Source organism: Salminus brasiliensis, chromosome 6 (assembly GCF_030463535.1).
Source record: "Salminus brasiliensis chromosome 6, fSalBra1.hap2, whole genome shotgun sequence".
In the NCBI taxonomy this organism is placed as follows: domain Eukaryota; kingdom Metazoa; phylum Chordata; class Actinopteri; order Characiformes; family Bryconidae; genus Salminus; species Salminus brasiliensis.
This window is the reverse complement of record NC_132883.1, coordinates 33,006,784-33,029,179: the sequence shown is the minus strand read 5'-3', so window position 1 is coordinate 33,029,179 and position 22,396 is coordinate 33,006,784. Positions and strand designations below refer to the sequence as shown.

The window sequence follows — 22,396 nt, the reverse complement described above, 5'->3', positions numbered from 1 at the left end:
TATTCCGACAGATTGCAATGCACTACAGAAAGTTCAGTAGGCTTCTACTGTTTTGTTGTTCCATAACAGAGGAAATATGGTTGTGACACAATTGGAATAATGTTAGAGTCAACTGCAGAAGCAATATTAATGGCAATATTATGGTTTAATTAGTTGATTCAATGAATAGTAGGCAAAACATTAATCGATGATAAGAGGAAACTGAAGAAAAGAAAACTGGCTTGATTAGTTGAACAAGTGCATCATATTGACAATGGAATCGTGTTTTGTATATGCATTGTTATTAGGTTTAAAAACACAGCCATCTATAGCCTACAACACTTTCTTTTCAGCTCTGCAGGTTTACCTGACTCTGAGTCGTCTGGGCTGACCGAGCCGAGTAGGTCCTTCTCCTTCTCATAGTCGCTCTTACACAGCAGCTGGCCATCCTTCAGCACAAATTCATCTCCTTTGCGCAGCTGCCGGTCACACACACAGCAGCAGAAGCAGTTAAGGTGGTACACACACTCTAGTGCTCGCATCACAAACTCTGTGGGTGCAATCTTCTCCAGACATCCACTGCATTTGGTGGCGAATAGCCTAAAAAGGAATGAAAAAAGAAAAAAAGATAAATGTTAGTTTCTGAGTGGTCAAATAATCATGAATCCCTATTAGCTTTATCTTAAGAATGATAACTGAATAATTGGCCTGCAAGTGAACTGGTAACTCATTAGTAACTCATCATTTTGCAACATAGCACCAGAAGTAAGACAACAGAAGCCTGGATTAAGTTTGCAGTGTTGGAGAATGTCTCTATGTGTGGTTGTCCATCATGGTGCTGTGATTAAGGGGGCAGGGGGTGTGTGGCTAAAGCCCTGGGTGATCTCTTTTGACAGCGGCTCATCTGTTAAAGCACCCTGGATAACCCCTCAACGCCTCAGCAGAGCCCAATCAAGGGATATGCATGCATGCTGCCCTGCCCAAACGCACCAGCAAACCTCAATCAGCACCAAGGGCCACTGGCTTTACCACATTTGGTGCAGTGATTAGACAGGCCTCACCGCCACTGGGACAATGTAGCTGAAATAGGAAGTCATTTCTTACAGGAGCATAGCGTGTGACTAGTTACTAAATGAGACCAAAGTGATATCTGGGAGAAGGGAATGTCTGCTGGTAGAAGGGAATATCTATAAATTAATATATCTTTATGTTTTATTAAAATAGATTTTAAATATTATTTTATAGTCAAAATATTTGTGTATTTCTTTTGTAATTAAGGGGTTGACCAACCGACAGACTGTCTATGTTGCATAAGGTTAATATCCCTTAAAACACACTTCAATGCGCACTTAATAGCAAACAAGTTTAGCCCAAGTAATATATTAGAAGAATATGTTAGTAAGTATGATATATGGTGGGTATAATAAAGCTGAAGTTTTTTACTTGACCAGCAAACAAGCTATCATAGGAAAACAATAATATAACCCCCCCCCTTCCCGATTAATCTTGTTCAGACCCAGAGTGACATCACTTTCATGACCACTCTAGCAAACTTATCTCCTATTGCTAGGGAACGGCATCTCTGTCTTCTGTGACCAATGTCCACAACACAATGAGCACCTGCTAATGTTCACAGAAACATAACTACTTCCATAATCTTCATTTCCTCCATAAGGACTGAGGATAATATCTTTTTGTTTCATTCAAAACTGAGATAGGGCCATTTCTCTGCATGGTCTGCAGGCGTGCAGCCGGTGCACCTTGCTAAAGAAAGCAGGCAGACAGGCAGACAAGCAGAGCAAGCGAGTGTGATACTGTCCAGCCCATCAGAGCTGATTTATTATAGCCGGCTCTTTTGTTTGCTCGGGCTGGTGGGACAGCTGCTCCAGTGCTTGTCTATATCTATGCTCTGCATTGATGGCTTTGTGCACGGGGAGCGAGAGAGAGAGAGACAGAGAGTGAGAGAGAGTGTGTGCCTATCACTATCATCTGCTGAATTTGGACAGGGTTGGGCGACAGTGATGAATATGGGTAAATATGAGGCCATGGGGCATCAGTGGCAGCCTTTGTAATGATAATGGCTTTGTGAAATGTGGATCGGGATATTGATATAACCTATGCATGGGGCACACTGGGTTTGGTGGGCAGCTGTACTGATGTTTAGAAAAGGATAGCTGGTGTGTTTTCATTGTGGCTATTGTGTGTATTTCTCATATTTGTCTTTGACCTGTCATTTGAGGTAATTAAACATGAGCAATCCACCCTTTGGAGGTTAAAAACTCTCTTATTCTCTTTTGTTGTTAAATGTCCTATTTTTTTTCTTTTTTTAATCCAAATGATTACAATATTTTTTATGCGCCCACTGCAGCAAAGCTCTCTGACTACATGTCTTTGGCTGCGTTTAGAGCTTATCAAGACAAAATTAATATTGGCATTGTCAAGCTTCATGAAAGCAGATAATCTTTAATTTATTACAAAACATTAAGAAGCTTAGGAGATTATTGTTTGACAATGGAAAAATTTTAATCCTGTAAGAGAAAATCAAAAACTTTGGCATGTCAACAATTCAGTCCACAAAATATTGAGCTACCTGGCTGTGGATACCAAAATGAATTAGAAAGGACATTTGTGTGTGTGTGTGTGTGTGTGTGTGTGTGTAAGAGGGAGAGAGAAAGAGAGAAAAAGTGAGAGAAAAACAGAGAGAGTAAGTATCTAGATAGTACATTTGGACAAATTCGTTTTGGTTGGTTTGGTGTATACTCCCTATTGTTCCAATAAATTTCTCAATTTTTCATATCATAATCTCTCTCCTTTTCTGAGCAAAGATTAGAACTGCCAAAAGTAATTGATCACCTCCTGCCAAAAACCCAATATCATAAATGAGGTGGTCACAGCAAAGATGATTTTAAGACTTCACACCCCTTAAGAAACCTCTCAGTGCATCATACTTGGATCCTTGTCTGTCACAGTCTAAACATGCATCCAAAATCTCCATCCCTTCTTTTGATTTGAAATAGACTACTCATAACTTGCTGGCGAGATTAGCCTATTACATGTTGGACTTGTCAGACTTAGGGGTGATAAATCTGTCACAATTCAGTCCACAGGTCCAAATCAAATGTTTATTTAATGATGAGAATCATTGCCTGAGAGATCAAGCTCAAGAAAGCAGGGGATGAACAGGAAATGACCCTTTTGAGCTGTTGTGATACTTCCTGGATTCGTCCGCTCACCTCTCAGTTCTGTGCCCTCAGAATCCTTCTCATCCAAATGAAAACATTCTTTTTCATCCCATTTCTTTTCTCCTTCTTCTCCTTTCTTCCCCTCCTGTTCTAATCTTGTAAGCCATTATTTTTCTATTTCCCCTCTCTGTCACCTTGCATTATTTTTGCTGCTGTAATTCCCATTCGCTCCTTCTGGAATCTTCCTGTCCAGGCTTTGTCCTGGAATTTAATCCGGACTTTTTTGCCTGTTGTTGCCCCCCTGCTCCACGTTCCCAGCAGGACTTCAGATGGAATAGCCACGCATGACGCCCCTGCTATAGCAACCACACCCCGGCAGGAAGGCGACGGCTAACTTTTCGGATGGGCAGAGAAAGCCTTTCACAAGGCTGGCAGCAGAAGTAAATCCTTCTTGGAGGAACAAGGGGAATTAGCAGGGAGCAGTGAAGTAGGGATTTAACCCTACTCCTTTTTTCCCCTTTTGAAAGGCACAGTCACTTCAACTCCCACTGCTAGCCACAATCAAACAGGGTGGAGGCAGGGGGGCGCAGAGAGAGAGAGAGAGAGAGAGAGAGAGAGAGACAGAGAGAGAGTTGGGAGGAGAGAGAGAGCGGCCCAGTGAATGACACAAGCACTGGATTGTGGAGGAGCCCCTAATCCCACTTTAATACCTTTCCAAGTTCAGCGGCGAAAGAATGCTCTTTAAAACAACACCACAGTGTGAGCAGGCGAAAGCCAACCAGGGGGAGTCGCCGCACTCAATCCCCCGTAACATTACCTGATTAACAGCTCGAAGCCTGGGCTAGTGATGGAGCGCAGCCACGCAAGGCAAGGCTGGACCTCCTGTTAGCAAGACTACTACGAGCATAGCTGTAACACATACGTCGTAAACAATGACATAAACAATGTTAGTGCAGTCTTGTATGCGTGCCATGGTCTGGAGAGGATTTCTGTCCTGTGGTTTGAGATGAAAGCCAGAAGCGAGAGAAGAAAGGGAGAACTCCAGTGGAGCTGCTGCTCTGTGGGGCCGGACACAGGCCCACATCTGGGCCTTTTTAAGCTTACCCCTCTCTACAAACTCAATAAGGGCACACGCTGCTACCGAACACACAACATAAGATCATATTCGAAAGAAGACTTAGAGTTTCTCACCTCCGGATGTTTCAAGTGCGTTTGATCTCATGGTATCTTGGCATTGTACTTTCTTTCATTCTTATTAGATTTTTATTAAAAATAATCTATAACATTAAAAACAGTCTATATGTTCTTTTTTAATGAATGGTTTAAACAGTCGTTCTTGTAAATGAAGACCATTGTTACAGCCTTTCTTAAAAAATCTTGCCCTAATGTAAATACATATACAGAATGTAAAGTTCAGTAAGAACCTGAAAAAAGGTGCCATAGCTGGGAAGAGTCACAAACTGAAAAGAAACCCGCAGTGAGAAATAGTGAAAAGATGGATGGAGAGAGGAAAGGGGGAGGAAAATGGACTAAGACACTACATTAGTTTCACATTGGGTCTGTACGCTCCCCTCCCAACACCTGAGCGCACAGATTAGCAGATAAGACTCTCGCATTTGGAACAACAGATGCAATTCAGGCAGCACAGCGCCAATATTGATTCAGGCTCTCCTAGACCTGGACCCTGTGAGTAGAATCAGAGATAATCCCCAGAGATAACTTCGGGAAAGCTCCCCGGGAGATCATTATCTGCTTCCAGTCGCTCAGCCGCGCACACACAATCGTTCGTCACCCACACTGGGACGTGCATGTGTTTTTTTTTTGTTTTTTTTTTTTTTTAGAGGAATGTACTCTTGTGGAATCTTTGAGCAACAAGTGTTTTGGTTCTCTGAGTAAGCACCTAATTTACTGCTGTCATAGATCAGTGAAACTGAAATGGGAGGCAAATATCTGAAAACAAAAAAAGAAAGATTGCGATAACGTAAAAATTTTTAAACAGCAATTCATCAGCATATTTTTTGTGATGTGGAATGTCTTCCTACAGAGTTCTGTCTGCTGGGGCAAACAGAACATTTTACAGGCTGCACTGGATGAAGACATTTTTGGAGGAAGAAATCAGAAGCCTGGGAGTCAAAGGCTAAGCTCACCACAGCTGCAAATGCTCTCGCCAAAGCCTTGGACCTCACCTTCCAGCTCCTCTCCTACTTTTCCCTCTGCACTGCAAAAGCAGCCCAGCTCAGAGGAGTATACGCCTCTTCCCTTTGAACAGATTATGAGCAACTTAAAGTGTGACAACATCTTAAAGCTTTCACCACATGTTGTCAATGATTTCCCCACCACGAAAGACCTTCCTTTCAATGCCTCTGCGTCGGTGATAAGGATCACAGGCCCAGGGGAGATAAAAGATGAGCCTGAAGGAGGGAGAGGTGTGGGGGAGTCCAGGCCTGGATAATGGCCGTACATTTAGCAAACATATGCTCTTCACCCCACCTATTCTCCTCTCTTGCTTTCTCCTGAACACGCATAAGAGAGGATGGGGAGTGGAGACGGCCCATAACAATTTAGAGCAGAATGGCTTCTTATGTCACCACATCTTCATCAAAGAGTGAGAGAGAGAGAAGGATAAGGATTACCCTGGAGAACAGCTGTAAACGATCACTTTGAAGATTGTCCCTCTTGCTTCTCTTGCTGAGCCCCCCCACCCTCCGGCTCATAAGTGCGGATCTTGTCAATCATAACGATGTGAGCAATATTGTGTCTAGGGGGGGGCACATCCAGGGCAGGCTGTTGGATGCTGCTAAGGGAACCAGCCAAGCTACCGGTCAGCCCAACATTGCTGATTTACAGGCTACATGGCTTCTGTGACCTTTCTGTCTCGGGCTCAGCAGCAACACAGAGCCCCAGGCAGGCCGTCTCCTGGATACCAACACTGTTTGGAGGGGCAGAAGTGGACAATCTAAGCAGGGAGATCGTTCTAGAGCCAGGGTGGAAGGAGAGGGCAGATTCACAACTCCGGCATGGATCTGGGAACCATGTGAGATGGCAAAGCTGCTTGAACAGGGAGTAAAGCCCTCAGGGAAGAGGCGGAGGGAGCTTTTTACAAACCTGAGACATTAGTTGCATATAAAGCTCTATCAATTACACTATGCCCTGCTAACATCTACTTTTTATTTTTGCTAACTCTAGAAGAGGCTGCCTATTATTTTACCAAATTAATCACAGCTAAAGAGCTGAGCAGATGGAACAGACCTACTACACTTCAGTAACTACAGTGTTAACTGTGAATAAGTCTGCCAAAGCATGGCCATTTGCGTTATGTGGACTAAGAATAACAGGAATGACCTATACCTACACTCTACTGTGCTGCAAACCATTTTAAGAGGCTAGATTATCAATGCAGTCTATCATAACTAAAGTCCTTAAAGTTTAACCACACTCTAAAAAATGCTGTTTCATTAAAGTAAGAGGATACTATATTAATTAAGCAAAATCTTCTGTTTAATAATCCATAAGGAAAATGGTTCTCCATTAATGCTTAGTATCAGCATTTCTCTTTGGTGTGCAGAGATTACAGTGTGAACTAATGAAGCCAAATAAAGAGTTGCCATGTCTTCTCCACAGTCCCTGGGGCAAGCTCAAGTCAACTCTAAGAGCAGCTTAATCACCTCCCCCTCTTTACTAAATTAGCATAGTAATGAGCTTTAAATTGAGGCACTTTGTTTTTTAATTAAACTCCCAGCAGGTAAAAGTAAAACACATTAGAGACAGGAATGTGCACCATCACTAATAGCCCAGCGGTGCCATCTCCGTCAAAACAATCTTTGAATTCTCACTTGTGCATTCTCTTCAGGAGCACCAAGTAAAGGTCTCAGCAGACGCTTCTCATTCCTCACTCTGTCGCCCTTCACATGCCGGAGAAATATCTACCAAATTACACACATCCACGCTTCTCTGAGATTGTGAGATGATGGTGGAATCCCTTGTGGCTCACTAAATGTGATCTAAACCTTAGCCAGCGTCTTTTGTGAGTCATCATCTTGGTGGAGAACATTCTCCAGCCATCTCTTGTTCCACAATGGATTCGGCACAGGGTCTTTGTCTCTGCAGGTCTGTTCCTGCTATGATACTGTTGTCTTCAGACCTGTGAGGTAATAATACAAGCAGCTGCACTGCTACAGGGACACTTAGTCATATTTGTTTGACACCAAGCAATTTATTACTGAACAGCCTTTTATGCAAGGAGTATTGTCCTGGTACGAATGATGTCTTTTGTTGCTCATCACAATACTTTCTGATGTCAAATGAGCTAGTTTTAGTAATGCAATAACATATTGTTGTACTGCAGAAGGTAACAGCAGCATTTTCCTTTTATAAGACCACGCAAGCAGATTTTCAATCGTGGCAAAAGTGACTTCCCATGAAGTTCCTCAAATATTCTAGATGAAGTTCTAGATGATGTCTACTTGTGACATTTTGGAAAGACAATGACTTTGTACACATAATTTTGAAACAATTATATATGTATATATATATATATACTGTCAAAACTGCAAAGTATGTGCTTTTTTACATGTTTGCATTGTTAGACTGCCTTAAATCACAATCCTCAAAAACAGCCCAGAGCAATGCTTGACGTTCTGCATCACTGAACTGACAAAAACCACGATAGTTCATAAACAGGAATGAGATATAGTTGATTATCATAGTCCAAACATGCCTTTTCACCTACTTCAACACTTTTTCCAGTGACAGAGCCAAGTGCAACAGTGACAAGCTTACTAAACACAAATCAAACTGTTTCATTTCAGCTAGAGCTCCTCTGTAAAGACGAGCAAAATGGAAAAATATGCTTATTATTCAACTGGGAAGTGATGTGTAACACAGAAAGGAGCATCATATGTACATTTAATCATGAGTGAAGAAAATTCCAACCTGACACAACTTAAAAGGCACAAATAGAATCTCCAAATGTGTGGAAATGGAAAACGACACTTTAGAGACATGGAAGGACGAGAGTTGAAAGGACAATACTAAAGTATGAAAAGAGCAACCAGTAGGAGGTTGAACACACAGCTGAGTGGCCAGATCAGACAGACAGGTACACAGAATGTGTTTGATCAGCTGGACTTCTCCAACAAGAACTCTCAATGCCACATGGTAGTTCTTATGTACCAAGTGACAGTGATGCCACTTATTCTAGATGAAAGAGATGAGAGTGACAGAAAGAGTGAGATAGGCAGAAAGAGATTTGGAGACTGGATTGACTGAGAAGGATATCCCTATAGAATTACGTGAATAACTGAGAGGAACACTTACAATCAAAATAAACTATTTGGTCCCTTCATTATGAAATTTAGGCAAGATGTATAGAACAACTGCCAGATTCAAAGTAAAGTAAAAAAAAAATGGAGATACAAGGATTTTGCACAACAGCAGATGAAGGGGTGTTTTTACATAAAAGATCTCTGGCATGTTTTCCCCTTCAATTTCTAACATTGTCTTCAATTTTGGCATCTCCTGCATGGCTGGTGTAAATGAATCACTTTATCACAGACACATTTATTCTAAAACAGTGGAGCATGCTGGTGTGTAAATGAGGCAGAGGATCGTGAGTTATAGGCGGTTTTGTGCGGCCTGTTCTGCTTCTCATCAGCTTCCTTCTGCCCCAAAACCCAAACCCTGCACTAATGCACATCTCCTTTGCTGCCCTACTGGAGACGAGACATCTTTACAACACATGCAGTGCAAATAAGAAAGCATCTGAGTCACACACAGATGGAGTCAGAGAGGTAGAGAGAAAGAGAGAGAAAGAGAGAGAGAAAAAGGAAAAAGGGAGTTCTTTTTTCAACTATTTGGCTGTATGTGCTTCAATAAAACAACATAAAAAACAGAAATAAGAGGAACAGAAGGCACACTGACAAGAAATGAAAAAAGAAACAAAGACTAAGGACTCACAAGAACCGTACCTGTTTTATAATGCTAATAACTCTCCAGCTCGCCCTTCCAAGCCAATCAAAATGAGGCCTACCAGATTTTTTGCCTTTTGATGACAACAAGGCCCAAGTAGACATTCTTGCCAGGCTATGGCTATGGCTTAAAAAAAACAGAAATACCTAATACTTTTTAGTTTAATAAGTTTAATAACTATCAGGAATATGTTATTAGCCTTTTTATGGGTACAAATAGTTATGCTAATAAACAAGACACAGCTCCAGGCAAATTACATTACTAAAGAAGTTACTAAACCTAGCAATGCTAAGTATTTTGTGTGGCAATGAAACACACCGAGTTGCTTAACAAATGCTTTTCAAAAAATTAAAAATAATTTTCCTTCACATTTGTTAGTGTGTGATGTAATTGTCATGTGGGCAATAAAAGCTAAATGCTCCCCACTGCATAAACAAAGGAGGTTTCCAGCACTGAAGCAGTTAAAGAGAAACATTTGGAGCGAGGGACATTTATAATTACTACTGACCTCTGGAGGGCCTTCATCTAAGAAATAAAACAAACAGTAATATGAGGTGTTCTTCAGCAAGGGCTCTGCAAATATGCAAAGGCGAGATCCGGTGAAGAACATCACGCGTTGGCTCCTTTTCAGCAGGGCCTAATCTGTGGGCCTACACAATATTAAGATGGCTTTGGGGCCACTTGTGACCCAGCTGTTCACTAATGAAAAATTCCTCAGCTCAATACAGAGGCTGGAGAAGCCTGCCCCTCTCCACCCACAACCATGCCCTGTCCATCTTGAGGAGTTTACCCTGGATGAATAGATAGTGGATTACAGAGAGGAGAGAGACTAAAGAAAAGCTTCTGTGTGTTTGTGTATGTGTGCCCTTCCTCCCTGCCTTCAGTGATATTGAAAGAGGAGGAGTGTTTACTGAAGTTTTAATTAGCAGGGATGACCCTGTCATTATTTGGATGCTAACTTGCTAAGGTGGGGGATCTATTTACTTGTCGGAGATTTAGCCACAAAATTGGGAGCGTCTGAAGCGGAGGCAGCTTAACCGATGTAAAGATGATGAAGCTGGGGTTGTGTGTTTGCTTTGCTGCTTTCTAATCTTACACTGCAGACTGCCTCCCTTTTTTTAAAGGGCAAAAGTACCTTACACCTGTTGGGTCAACCTGAATGTTTAATAGCATGATTTTTACTCATTATTATTATTAGCATATTATTAAAAAGTATGCTTATGTACTATAACTGTGCTGCAAGAAATAGTATCCTAAATATTCTACACATTTTGTCTACTTCCACAGCAGTTTGTGAAGTGATTTAAGACCAGTGTTAGCCTTAAGTCTTCATCCCTGTTATTCCTGCCTTCCTAAGTCTGACAGTCTGTAGTGACTATGTCATATAACCTCAGTATTATCCATAACAGAAGCTTGACACAGTAGATGACTATTAGGAAAGAGGACAATAAAGGGAGGGAGAATATGTGGCTGTAAAAGTCAGCTTGCACTTTATTCCCATCTCTGTGCTCTGTAATAGCAGCCCTCTTTAGCGAGGTATATTTCATCAGCCTTGACAAGCACATTCCAAACCGGTGGACCCCCTTCCTTGGCTGTCTTGTCGCTGTCTGGCTAAGAAGTGGCGAATGCCCATTTAATAGACCTGTTTAAAGTCGGTAGCTAGCTGTGAAACGGCAGGCTCAGTAGAGTTATAAAGTCAACAGCCACTCTCTTGACCCTGTGAAGAGCTGCTGAAGAGGCCCATGTCAGCTCCTGGGGCAGAAGAAGGAGAGAGAGAGATAGAGACAGAGAGACACAGAGAGAAGCACAGTAGAGCTAATAGTAACACGAAAATCTTACCTTATAAGTTTACAAAATTTGAACGATGGTAACCTAGCACTAAAGCTGATTTAGCTTTTATTTGGCAATAAATCTGCTGTTTTGAAGATAAAGAAAATCTTAGCTGTCTGCATTTTAGGATGTTTTCAACTGGAAAAGCTAAAACAATCTAAAGGACTTAACCTGAGTAATGCTCTTAAAATGCCTGGTTAGAGGCTGCTCTGTGCAGACCTTTGTTGCCATGGCAGCCTGGCTAGTGATGAATGAGCAAAAGAAGTAGCTCTGCTTCACAGTAAGAGGAGAGCACACATTGTCCTACGAAGGATATGCAGCCACAATTTCAGTGTGGTGGTGTCAGAGACGAATCTAGTGGATGGAGATGCGGACTTGGAGCAACTGCTCCAAGTCCAAGTCCGCAAGTCCGCTCCCCCCCCCCCATTTATGCTCACAAAATGTACACATACTCTACTTGTAAAATCCTATCGAGACGAAACGCAACAGTGATTTTGGAAGAATATAGAAATGAGGCTAAAAAGCTAAACGCTAATGCTAGGCGACCAGGTGAAACACTCAGTAGAGAAGACCCAACTAGAGAACGCACCACTGCAGCCTGGGAAGAGCCACAAGAGCTGCTTGCAACATTGTGGGGAAGCTGCTGAAGCAAGTGGGTGCTAGCGGCGTGCCAGGCTAAAAGCTAACCTTACAAGACCACATTATAATCTCTTCAGCCAGCAATCCACACACCTTACCGACTGGACACTAAGAGGACCCATAGAGGACAGCAACGCTATCTGCTAAGACTCTTGATACAGTGTTAAAAGTAATGTTAGATTAGGCTAAGCTAGGCTATACAGCGAGCCATTGTGGTGATGTGAAAAAGCAGAGCTCATGATTTTTTTTCCAGGAGCCCACCTTAAAAGGAAAAGCAACATATTTCATTCTTAGGCAAAATAATAGCATTGTGAAATTGTTCCAGGTCACATGCTTAATGCTTAATGTATACATCAAAGAACAATTTTAAATACTTAATAGATGCCTATGGTATATTTAATTATATTTCTCATAACTGTTTTATTTATCAGAATTCTGCTGTATGTGTAAGAATTTTAATTTTGGTTTCTCACAGTAGAGTAAGTGCTTATTGGGAATTCTTTTTGCACACCTGGGGGCTTGGACTCTGGTTTCTGTCTGCTTTGCGTTGATATCTGTTAAAAAGCACTGAAAAATAAATCTGAATTTAATTAAACTGAATTTCAGAGCTAGATCCCACTGTCTGGCTACTAGGAATAAAGATAATAGAATAGTAAAGAATTATAACATTTTCACTTTAACATTTACATCCTACATCAATTAGGTTGATCTTGTAAGGTGTGAAAGGTAATTAGATAATCAAGGCTTGCTACATTGGGATGGAAGGAAGGGACTACTCCTAAAAAATGTGAGGCAATAAAGATATATGGTAAAATATGAGTCCTGCTTTCAATGTACATTTGCATTTTATTGATCTAGGCTGACATAGGTTACAGAGCTGCAATTTAAGGAAATAAAATATATGTTCTATAAAACATTTTACAATAATCTGTGCGCATTTTTAACAAAACCTTGAGGGGGGAAAACATTTATTTGTTGATTTCACCCTGTCATGTTCCCTGTTGGGAAGCTATTGAGGAAGAAACCATGGAGGAATGCTACAAAGGGGTGGGTGGGGGTGGAGGGTTAGTCTGAGAAAGAAAATGAAAAACAAACAAGTCTTTTTTTTGTTCACAGGATGTTTTAGGACTGAAAGGCTGGGGATTACTAGCCAGATTAGCATACGGCAACTATATTTGAATTTGCGATCAACAGCTCCCTTCAAAGAGCTCAATCCCAGATTAGGAGGTGTTGTGCTGAAAAGCGTCTTTTATTGTGTGACGGAGTTACACTAGCCAAACAAAGATGTCTGCAGTGTGAGGGCCTGGTGCAAAATGTGTGTGTGTGTCACTATGGCAACAATGACGAGGGGGGGGGGGGGGGTAGGAGAGCAATGCAATGCAATGCTGGAATGCGCAAAGAAGACAGGGACTTTCTCTCTCTCACACACATACGCACACCAGCGGTACATTCCCCACCCTGATCATGGACCACCTATTCACTGTAGCTATTACTGCCAAAACTGGACACTCACAAAAAAAGATAAATCCCCCTTCACCTCTCAGTATATTTTATAAGCAGCAGGTGCTAGCTATTGAGACAGTCAAAAAATGGTTTAAAGAACTGATGCATGATTCATGAAGGGGACGTGGGGGGTGGGGGAGTCATGTCTCTCTCTTGGTAGAAAGCTGGGCCGCTTGGTCAGGCTCCAGGAGTGTAGGGGAGCTGGCCGGCTTTGAAAGCCCATCTTCAGGCTCCAGAGAACAGGGTCAGATGTGGAGATGGCCCTCCGCTTCTCTGGTATGCGAGAGAGGAAGAGTAGGAAACGTGCAGCATTTGATTGCTGCATAGGCTGTTCACAATGGACAAAGGCCTTTAAAAATGCTTTTGCCAATTTGCAATACAAAAACATAACGACAAAATACCTGCTAATTAGTTATGATGCTGATAAATACTTCAGAGTTTTTCAACCTAATCTTAGTATTACTGCTTATTTGGTACTGCTGCAGTGTTACGACTTTGCTATGTAAAGGTTAATGCTGAAGCTGGTAAATGTGTTTGATTGAACCCTCATGGTGTAGTAATAGACAGATTGAGGTTAAAAAAAGAAAAAATAGAAAAGTGGATACTGAAACTTAAATACCTTGTAGATTTAAAGGCTTATTCCCCACAGACACGAAAGGAAAAAGGCATATCACCATGTCCCCTTTATTTGAAACCATGCAGAACAATCCTTTTGCAGCTTGTCATGAACTTTTGTTTTGAAAAGGGCCATGCGTTCTTAAAAGATCTTAAAAATGCCACATGGTTGGCACTGGCAGGGTGGTATGAAAGCTCCTGCTGGCACAGACTGGTAAGGGAACAGGGCAGGGGGGCAGAGCTATCACATGTCTCATGGGACAGGGCACGTGCCAAACCAACAGACCGCCTCTTCAATCAGCTCTGAACCAGCGTCTCTCCATTTCAACCCACAAAGCCATCTATTCCACTAACTACCCCACACAACAAGTTGGAACACAAGCCAAAAAGTTGCAAGGATGTAAAAAAAAAAAAAAAGAGTCCTAAGTATTTGCCTATTAAATTCTAGTTTTTTTTTTAACAGTGCCATATTATGATCTACATAATGTTCCCTTGAAGTTATATAAAAGCTTAAAATAAGCTTTAATTTTTTTTAACTTACAATATGCACACTTTCAGCAGTTAGAGCTCCGGGCTATTGATGACATGGTTGTGGGTTTGATACCCAGGCTCGGCAAGCTGCCACTGTTGGGCCCTTGACCCTTTCTGCTCCCTGGGTGCTGGAGTTTGCTGGCCACCTCTCTGGGTGTGTGTGCGCTTACTGCCCCTAGTTCACTAGTATGTGTGTGTGTTCACTACCACAGATAGGTCAAATGCAGAGAACACATTACACTGTACATAGTTCAGTGACAAATATGTACTTTTTTTACTTTACCTTAGTCTAAAAAATGTTTCAAAAGGTTTTCCAGATTGGAAAAACAATATGTATTCAAAAGAATGAGCCTAGGTAATACACAGGTTGAGTATTGCGCCATAATGGCTTGGAGACAATAACATACATCATACGTATTTAAGAATCTTGGATCAAACTGCTTGTTTCTTCATCTTAGTGGTAGAGCTCAGAATCAAACACATAATGATGTCTAGACATTGCGCCATAAAGCACAAAGCAAAAGAAAAAAAAACAAGCTTAAAAGAACAATAAATTAATTGTCTGAGTGTTCACCTGCTTGCCTAAACATGTGCAATGTATTTGATCTAGTATTTCTTTAAATGCCTTCCATAGCAGGGGGATTTCTGTTCTTCATACACGCCATCTAATGTTACTCTGAGTCTAATCGAGGCATGCCATCCCTAAGCATCCAAATACGCTATTCCCCCCAAGTGATCTGGCAGTGGAACAATTGGGATACCCTCAGTTCTCTCTTTCTGTGTACTCTTATAGCAAATGAACAGTGGATAAAGTTATATATGAATATCACAGTAAGTAGTATATATTCACCTCTGGACAGCACTTCCAGTACATACTTACAGTACCGTTTTCTGAAATTACTCATTACTTCATTAAGGCGGTATGTTTCATTTAACATGTATGTGTTTATACTGCAATGTATTTTATTGATCTGGATTTGCACTTTTGTGGTCTAAAATGCTCTTATCACAGTGAATTTCATAGTTTGCAATATGTAGCTTCATTGAGATGAAGATATCTCTGAAAGTATTTCAGGCTTGTATCAATAAAAACAAATCACAATGTGATATGTATTGTGATTTTTGCAAAATACAAAGTACAATGTGATCTCTTGGCAAAATCTTTGCTGAATATCTAATATTTCTCATCATAAGAATATTAGTTATTTACTTTTATATTACTTATTTTTGGAGTTCTGAGTTTTTATTTCATAAATATGTGAAACTAACAAAATGTTCTGCCAAGAGAATAAGACTTATCTGGATATTTTTTCATTTGAATATATTTATAAACTGCATAGCATCATGGCACGACTCCTCATATATGTCATCCACATGTTAATTTGCTGTTTCACAGCTGAGCGCTGCGGATTGTGTGATGTCTCCCACCAGCTGCTCAAAGCACATTGCTCACGTAAAACCCAAGGGATTGTGTGTATGTGTGTTAGTACTGGTATTGATCAGATATGCTGCCTTTGCTTTATTGTTACACACAGACGACACACTCCCTTTGCTGCAACTGCCTTAGCCAGCTCTTTGACCGAGGGAGTGTGTGTGTATTCATTGTGTGACTGGACACCCTTTGGGTGAGGGAGTGTGTGTGCATTCACATGGCGATTTTACACACTCCACCAGTGTATTGTCTGTGCAGAAGGTGGCTATTCTCTACACACCCAGCCGGTGGAAAAGCAGCTGCTTGTACAATGCAGAGGCAGCACTTCAGGCCACACAATGTGTAATGATGAAGGGAGTCAGGGGGATATGGTAGACATAAACACACCCACACATGCACAAACACACCACACACTCACAAAACTGTCTACGGGTTCCTACATGCATTCTTAAAAATAATGACCTGAATGTACAGTTCTAAGAAAAACCTTTGATTAGTATAAACATTTTACACAAAGGTTCTTTAAACTTAAAAAGGTTTCTCCACATTTACATTGTTTTATGTGACAAACATGTAAAGGAGTGTTATTTCTAATGCATAACAAAATATCTTCTTTCCTACTTGTAAATGTAGAATAGCAAGGTATTGATCTGCACCTCTAACAAAATTTCTTCATTTGTTTAACCTCTCAAATTCCTTGGAACCACTGGTGTTTTTTTTCCTTACCTTATCATTTAGGAACAACTGAGCCAGTTTGCATTGCTTTGCATATTGTTACTGATTAGTAATCCTTATGGTGTAATAAAAGATACCTTTTATTCTTTTAACGATTTACACTCTTCGCACGTTGATCATTTATAATAATATTTATTTAAAGAATCATTCACTTAAAGAATCAAAGATGGTTCCTCTATAGTTCCATAAAAATCTTTTTGGCACCTTTATTTGTAGGAGTGTACACTGTATGTAGCAGGTTCTACTTTAAAATCTACTCCCAGCTCCAGCATACAGGCTGACAAAGACCTGCTGGGTGGATGAGAGTGCTAACACATCCCACCAGCCTTAGGCCACTCACCCCACAACGGTCCCTCTAGCTGCCCACCAGGGCTCTCCAGCATCCAGCATGTTCTCTAGCATGTCCCCAGGGCTGTCATCATCCCTTATACCACCAAAACCAGTCTAATGACAGCGCCTCGGGGCCCCCAACCAAAAGCCCACACCCTTCCCCAGGTGCCCGTCAGCAGGGACCTCTGCTCCAAGACAGCAGTGTCACCCACCCCATGAAAGCACTCCCTCTGTGCTCTGTCTCTCCAGCCCTGAGGCCAGCCTTTGATATGACCTGCCTCCATGCCATTGTGTGAAAGGGCCAGGGGAAAAAGGCCATTATTTCAACTCAATTTAGTGTGAGTAAACTTTGAGTGATGGGGCTATGCCTCGCACACAGATATCTCTCGTGGCCCCTCTCTCTCCCTCTCACTCTCTTTAACCATTGGGGCTATAATCTGTTCTGCCGACAAATCACCAGTCCTCCATACTCTTCATCACCCTCTCTATAGTCCTGCTCCCTAATTCACTTTAAGGCACAATGTAGAGGACAAGTGCCGTGTGTTACTAAATGCACGTTCATTACGATACAGCACCCAAGCGGCAATGTGCCCTGTGGTACAGAGATATAAATTCAACGCACAGGCCTGGCAACCTACAGGTCATGGCTAATAGCAACAACTGAAACCAAAAACTAGAAAGCATCTTCTGTGGTCAATTAATTTGTTCCACTGACGTGTGCATGAAATTAAAAAATAAAAAATAAAATGACCTGGGTGTGGACATTCTGGTGTGTGAAATACGGAATTCAGCAACTGCTCGGCCTGCCAAATAAGGAACTAATGACAAATTACGCTAAATAAAAAAAAAATTATTTATTTAAATAGTATTTGTTGCATATATAAACTAATGAGCAATGAAGCTGCATCAGACATAAACCATTTTAAAAAGCAGAATTATGTATAAATATATGAGCCCTTTAAATGAAAGAAAAAAAGAAAATGCTTCTGTACAGCAAAAGGTTCCCATTTAGAGAGCAGTAAGGAGCCTTTGTTTGCAAAAGGCTACAGTTGTATGTCTTAATTATGGGGAATTAGCATCTAGCTTTAAGTGGAGGTCGTTTGCACTGTATATCTATGGCGTGCGTAACACGATTATTGCCTGTGTGCTTTATCTTGGGCCAAAAAGGGCTGACACAGAGCTAGAAACTAATGTGATAAAAGCTGCCACTATCAGGCCTGCATTCAACGATTCTAAAGCTAAATGTTTATGACAAGCTAATAACGCAGCATGCAAAAGTCAGGGCCATAAATTGGTTAGTTAGGAGCATGATGGATGAGGGGCAGACTAACCTTATTTCCAATAGTGCCTCTTGATTTTCAGACCTGCTGATAATGAATTTGATTTAATTAGCCTGTCCCTCATCTAATTAAGAAGGCAAAAAAAATCTGACCCCGATTGCAGTGGCAGATCATTTGCCTTAAAAGAAAATATAAGAAAAAATACAGGAAAATGAGAACACAAACATTCAAGGCACAACATACAAGGAGACAAGTTGTCGTGATACAAATGGGTTGGGAAAACATATCTGCTTTGTGACTAGAAGCATTTAAACCCTGGAGTGAATATTCTTTTTGCTTGACTGCACTGCTTATTTCATGAGACAAACACAATAGAAGGCACTTTTTTGTTTGCGGTCTAGTTTTATGGTAAGAGGTAAAAGACAGTCCTACAAATTGCTATCTATTTTTTTAAGTATCCTTTGTACTACTGTAAACAATCCAACCACTCTTCCTGAGCTTTACTCTTGTTAGGCAAGGCACTACAGGCCAGATTTATCTATTATTTATTTATCTCCAGTCAGACTTGATTTGCTTGGGGTCGGCCTGAGCTTCTCAAACCCTGCTTTGAGAGCCCCCTTTCCAACAGCTAGTCTTCACCTCTGAAGAGAACTACTTAAGAAACCTCTTCTAACGTCACTCATTCTCTCCTACTGATGGCTTGCTGACGGAATCAAGAGAAAACAAACCTTAACCCACAGGTCCTTACGTTGGGTAAGCATTGCAGTGTTGCAGATCTAATTACCTGGAATACACACTTTAGTTTATCTCTCCGCTGGTAATTATCTAAATTGCCGACATATCATTAGAGTATCTGGTTGTGAAGTGTGTGTTTTGTCAGTGTGTGTGTGTTTTCACTACCTCCTAATAGGGCCCAAAGGGAGGGAGCTGTTGGGGTGATTAGCCCTCTGTAGACTGTATCAGAATGGGTTTGTAACTATTTTAAAGATGCTATATGTAGCACTGATGTATCATTTACACAGGACACACCAAAAGATAAAGGACTGCCTAGAGATGTGGATTACTCTCGCCATCTCACTGACCTACAAGATCACTCATTAGTAGTCTTTTGAGGGACCATTTCCATGTACTATTAAAGAGTGACCATGAAGGGTTTCATTAGCTTTCAACATTGTGAGCTCAGGTCATTTAAAAGTAAAAGGTCATTTAAAGTAAATTTTATTTTATTGTAAAAAATGGGTATATGTGTGAGGAAAATTATGAAACATTTGTTTGGAGTAAATTAATTAAATTCTAAAACAAGAGGAATATTTATAGAAATTATATAATTACATAATGGTGACAAGCATCAAAAGAAATTAAACATTTTAAATCTTTGAAGCTGGTGTAATTTCATTAAGCACAAAGCAGTAGAGAGTAGATGTGACAGAACACTGCAAATCAAACTCAGATTGGGTTAATATCAGACAACCACATACATGCTGGTTACCTAACACCGGTCTTGTGGATGCAATATTTAGAAAACGGATCTACGTTAAACTGTAACATGGTCGGTTACATCTGACCACTACCCGGTTCTTTTTAAGAGGCTGGGTATGGGACTGAAATTATTGCAGTGTTCAAAGCCAGCTAGCCCAAATGGCTCTATATATCATACAGAGAGATAAAGGCTTCATGTCAGCCTGGCTCTTAAAAACAAAACCACCGTGTGCTGGCATTCAGCAGAATTCCTGCTGTGAGGTTGTTTTCTCTGTTTTCTCCCCTTGCCTTGCATAACCCCATGCCCATATGGATCAAATGGGAAATATGACCAGCAAGCTGACTCTTAAAATGCAATCACAATATTAGATATGGCCTCATTCTCCAAACTTGAAAATTAATGAATGCAATTAACACTTTTAACTGTTAATGACTGATTAATGGTCTTCAGTCTTCAGAAATGTTAACAAAACACGCTATTCTAATTATAATATGCAATACCGTGGCATTTGAATGGTAAAGGTTGCAAATGGTACCAACATGTGCACCAACAATGAATGACAGATTTAAAAAGCAACACTTCAGTATTTAGTATTCAGTATTTGCATTACATTAACTTGAAGATGAAGATGTTTTATGGAGTACATGACTTTGCATTAACATAAAGCCTCTGAAACTGAAGTTACAGACCACTGTTCCATTGGTAGCACTCTTAAGAAGCATCATTACCAAGTAATAGAACTTGTAATGGAGATGCCTACTTTAGAACACTGTTTACAAACTACATAATTTTATCATATATAAACTACATAGTATAATTTTTATTAAGAATCAAATGGGTCTAAAATAGAAATTGTTTATTAAAATACAATTAAATAATACAGTCAATATGTATAATTACTCAATACAATACATTTACATTTGCTAATTGTGTATGTTTTAAAGCAAGAACTTCCTAAAAGGTATTATTCCTTGCATTCAGGTAAAGAGTATTTGCATTTTGTCCACCACTGGTATTTACATTTATTAACATAAGACCTATAAAGAATTGTGCTTCATAACAGTGTTATTAATGAAACAATTTTTTTTTCATTACTATGTGTTAATACAATGTCATTTACTCCACAAACCACCTTATCTAGTGAATAATGACATAAGGCGTTCATAAATACTCAAGTCTTAAAAACCTTCACATTAATAAAGGCTTTGGTTGAACCATATGTCCAAGACAAAAACTATTTAGGAAGTTTTATTTTTAAAACTACAGGAACAGCCATTGGTAAAAAATAGAAGCACAAATTAACCACATTGGGATGACACTGCATTGTCACTAACACAATCAAGAGGATGTATAGGGAGGTGGGCTCCATTTCTAGCCCAGAGGTGTGTGTGTGTGTCTGTGTGTGCAATAACACCATCAACTGATAGACAGACAGCTAGATTAGAGATGGAGACAGGCAGACAGACAGAGATCAAGCTGTATTCCCCATGTCCATCATCTGGCTACATTGCTCCCAGGTCAGCACAGCTAATTTAATTCTGCTGGTTCAAAAGGCAAGTGCCACTCAGATGAAGTGACACAAGAGAGGGAGGGGTGGGGAGGAGGTAATAGAAGGATAGAAGTAGTGAAAGGGAGGCACTGAATAATTATGAATCAAAGGAGATTAAGCTTCCCAGGGAGTTAATTTGAAGAGCGACAGTGATGAGTAGTGAGTGCAAGAGAGTGTATGTATGCGTGTGTGAAAGAGAGAAAGGGCTTATTTCCCAAGGGTCTCCCTTAAGCCATTGTGTGAGTATGAAGAGATCAGAGCTCAGAGCAATACCGTGTCTGTTAGCGACCATATGACAAGCTGACCTGGTAACCAGGCCGATAGCACCTGCCGTCATCATGGCTAATTTGTTAAACAAATCAATAGCGTTCTATTAGCTCTTGAAACCCCTCCTCCCTAGTTCAAACCCTTCTGATTTCTATACACTGGTGTGGTCATATGTTGTATCAGGAAGCAAAAGAGTGCAGCTGCCCAGAGGCAGCCACAGGTTAATAGTGCAGGTTAACAATAACAAATATGCAACATAAATAAATGGTTGAATGATTTATTATAAGGAAACTGACTGATTTTCAAATTTATAGCACCAGTAAATGTGGCACAATAACAGTGCATATCACTATAACAACAAAAAATGTTTCTTCATAAATGCCTAATACACAATCACAGTTTCTCTTACCATCATGGACACCACTCCCTCAAGATTTTGCATCCCATAAAGCAAAATTCTGAATGCATTTGGGAGTGCTAGGATAACCTGGCCTGGGTTCTAAATATATCATAGTATGCTGCACCTGAGTCGAAACCTAATAAATCACAGGGTATATCTTTTCTTTTTCTCCATGACAGTTTCCCTCTCACAAATGTAATCATATTCCTCTGATATGGCAGCGAGATCAGATTAGCACTGAAAGTAGCTTTGGGGAGAGTGGGTGAGATGGAGAAGGAGACAAAGGGAGAAAACCTGGAGCAAAGGAATAATATGGGTAGAGACAGAAGGGAGAAATGAAGAAAGTGAGGACAAAATGGAAAATAGAGAGAAAGCAGGAGACTTAACGAGGAAGAGTGTTGAAGGTGAGACAGAAGAAACAAAACGAGGTACAGAACAACATCTAATATCTGAGAGAAGATGACAGGTGATATAAACTCAAATTCTCAAAACTCAAAACTCTGTGCCCATCTGTGTGTGTGTGTATGGTGGCTGTCAAAACTAAATCTCAGAGCTACCAAAAAGTCAAGATTCATAACTTGTTGTCTTTTAAGCAACTTTGGACCATTTCAATTGGTATAAAGGGCAGATTTTAAATAATGTGAAAATGTAAACAAAAAAAACAAACAAACAAAATT

At 40.5% G+C, this 22,396-nt stretch overlaps 1 protein-coding gene across 4 annotated transcripts in view; it reads right to left on the bottom strand.

Annotated features, from left to right (window-relative positions):
* Positions 1-22,396, bottom strand: part of lmx1bb (LIM homeobox transcription factor 1, beta b) — a 57,302-nt gene that overhangs the window by 8,845 nt on the left and 26,061 nt on the right. For all 4 annotated transcript variants that reach the window (XM_072682078.1, XM_072682076.1, XM_072682079.1 and 1 more), the window contains one exon: positions 347-579. In XM_072682078.1, coding sequence (XP_072538179.1) covers positions 347-579 — 233 coding nt within the window. The remainder of the gene's footprint in view (positions 1-346; positions 580-22,396) is intronic.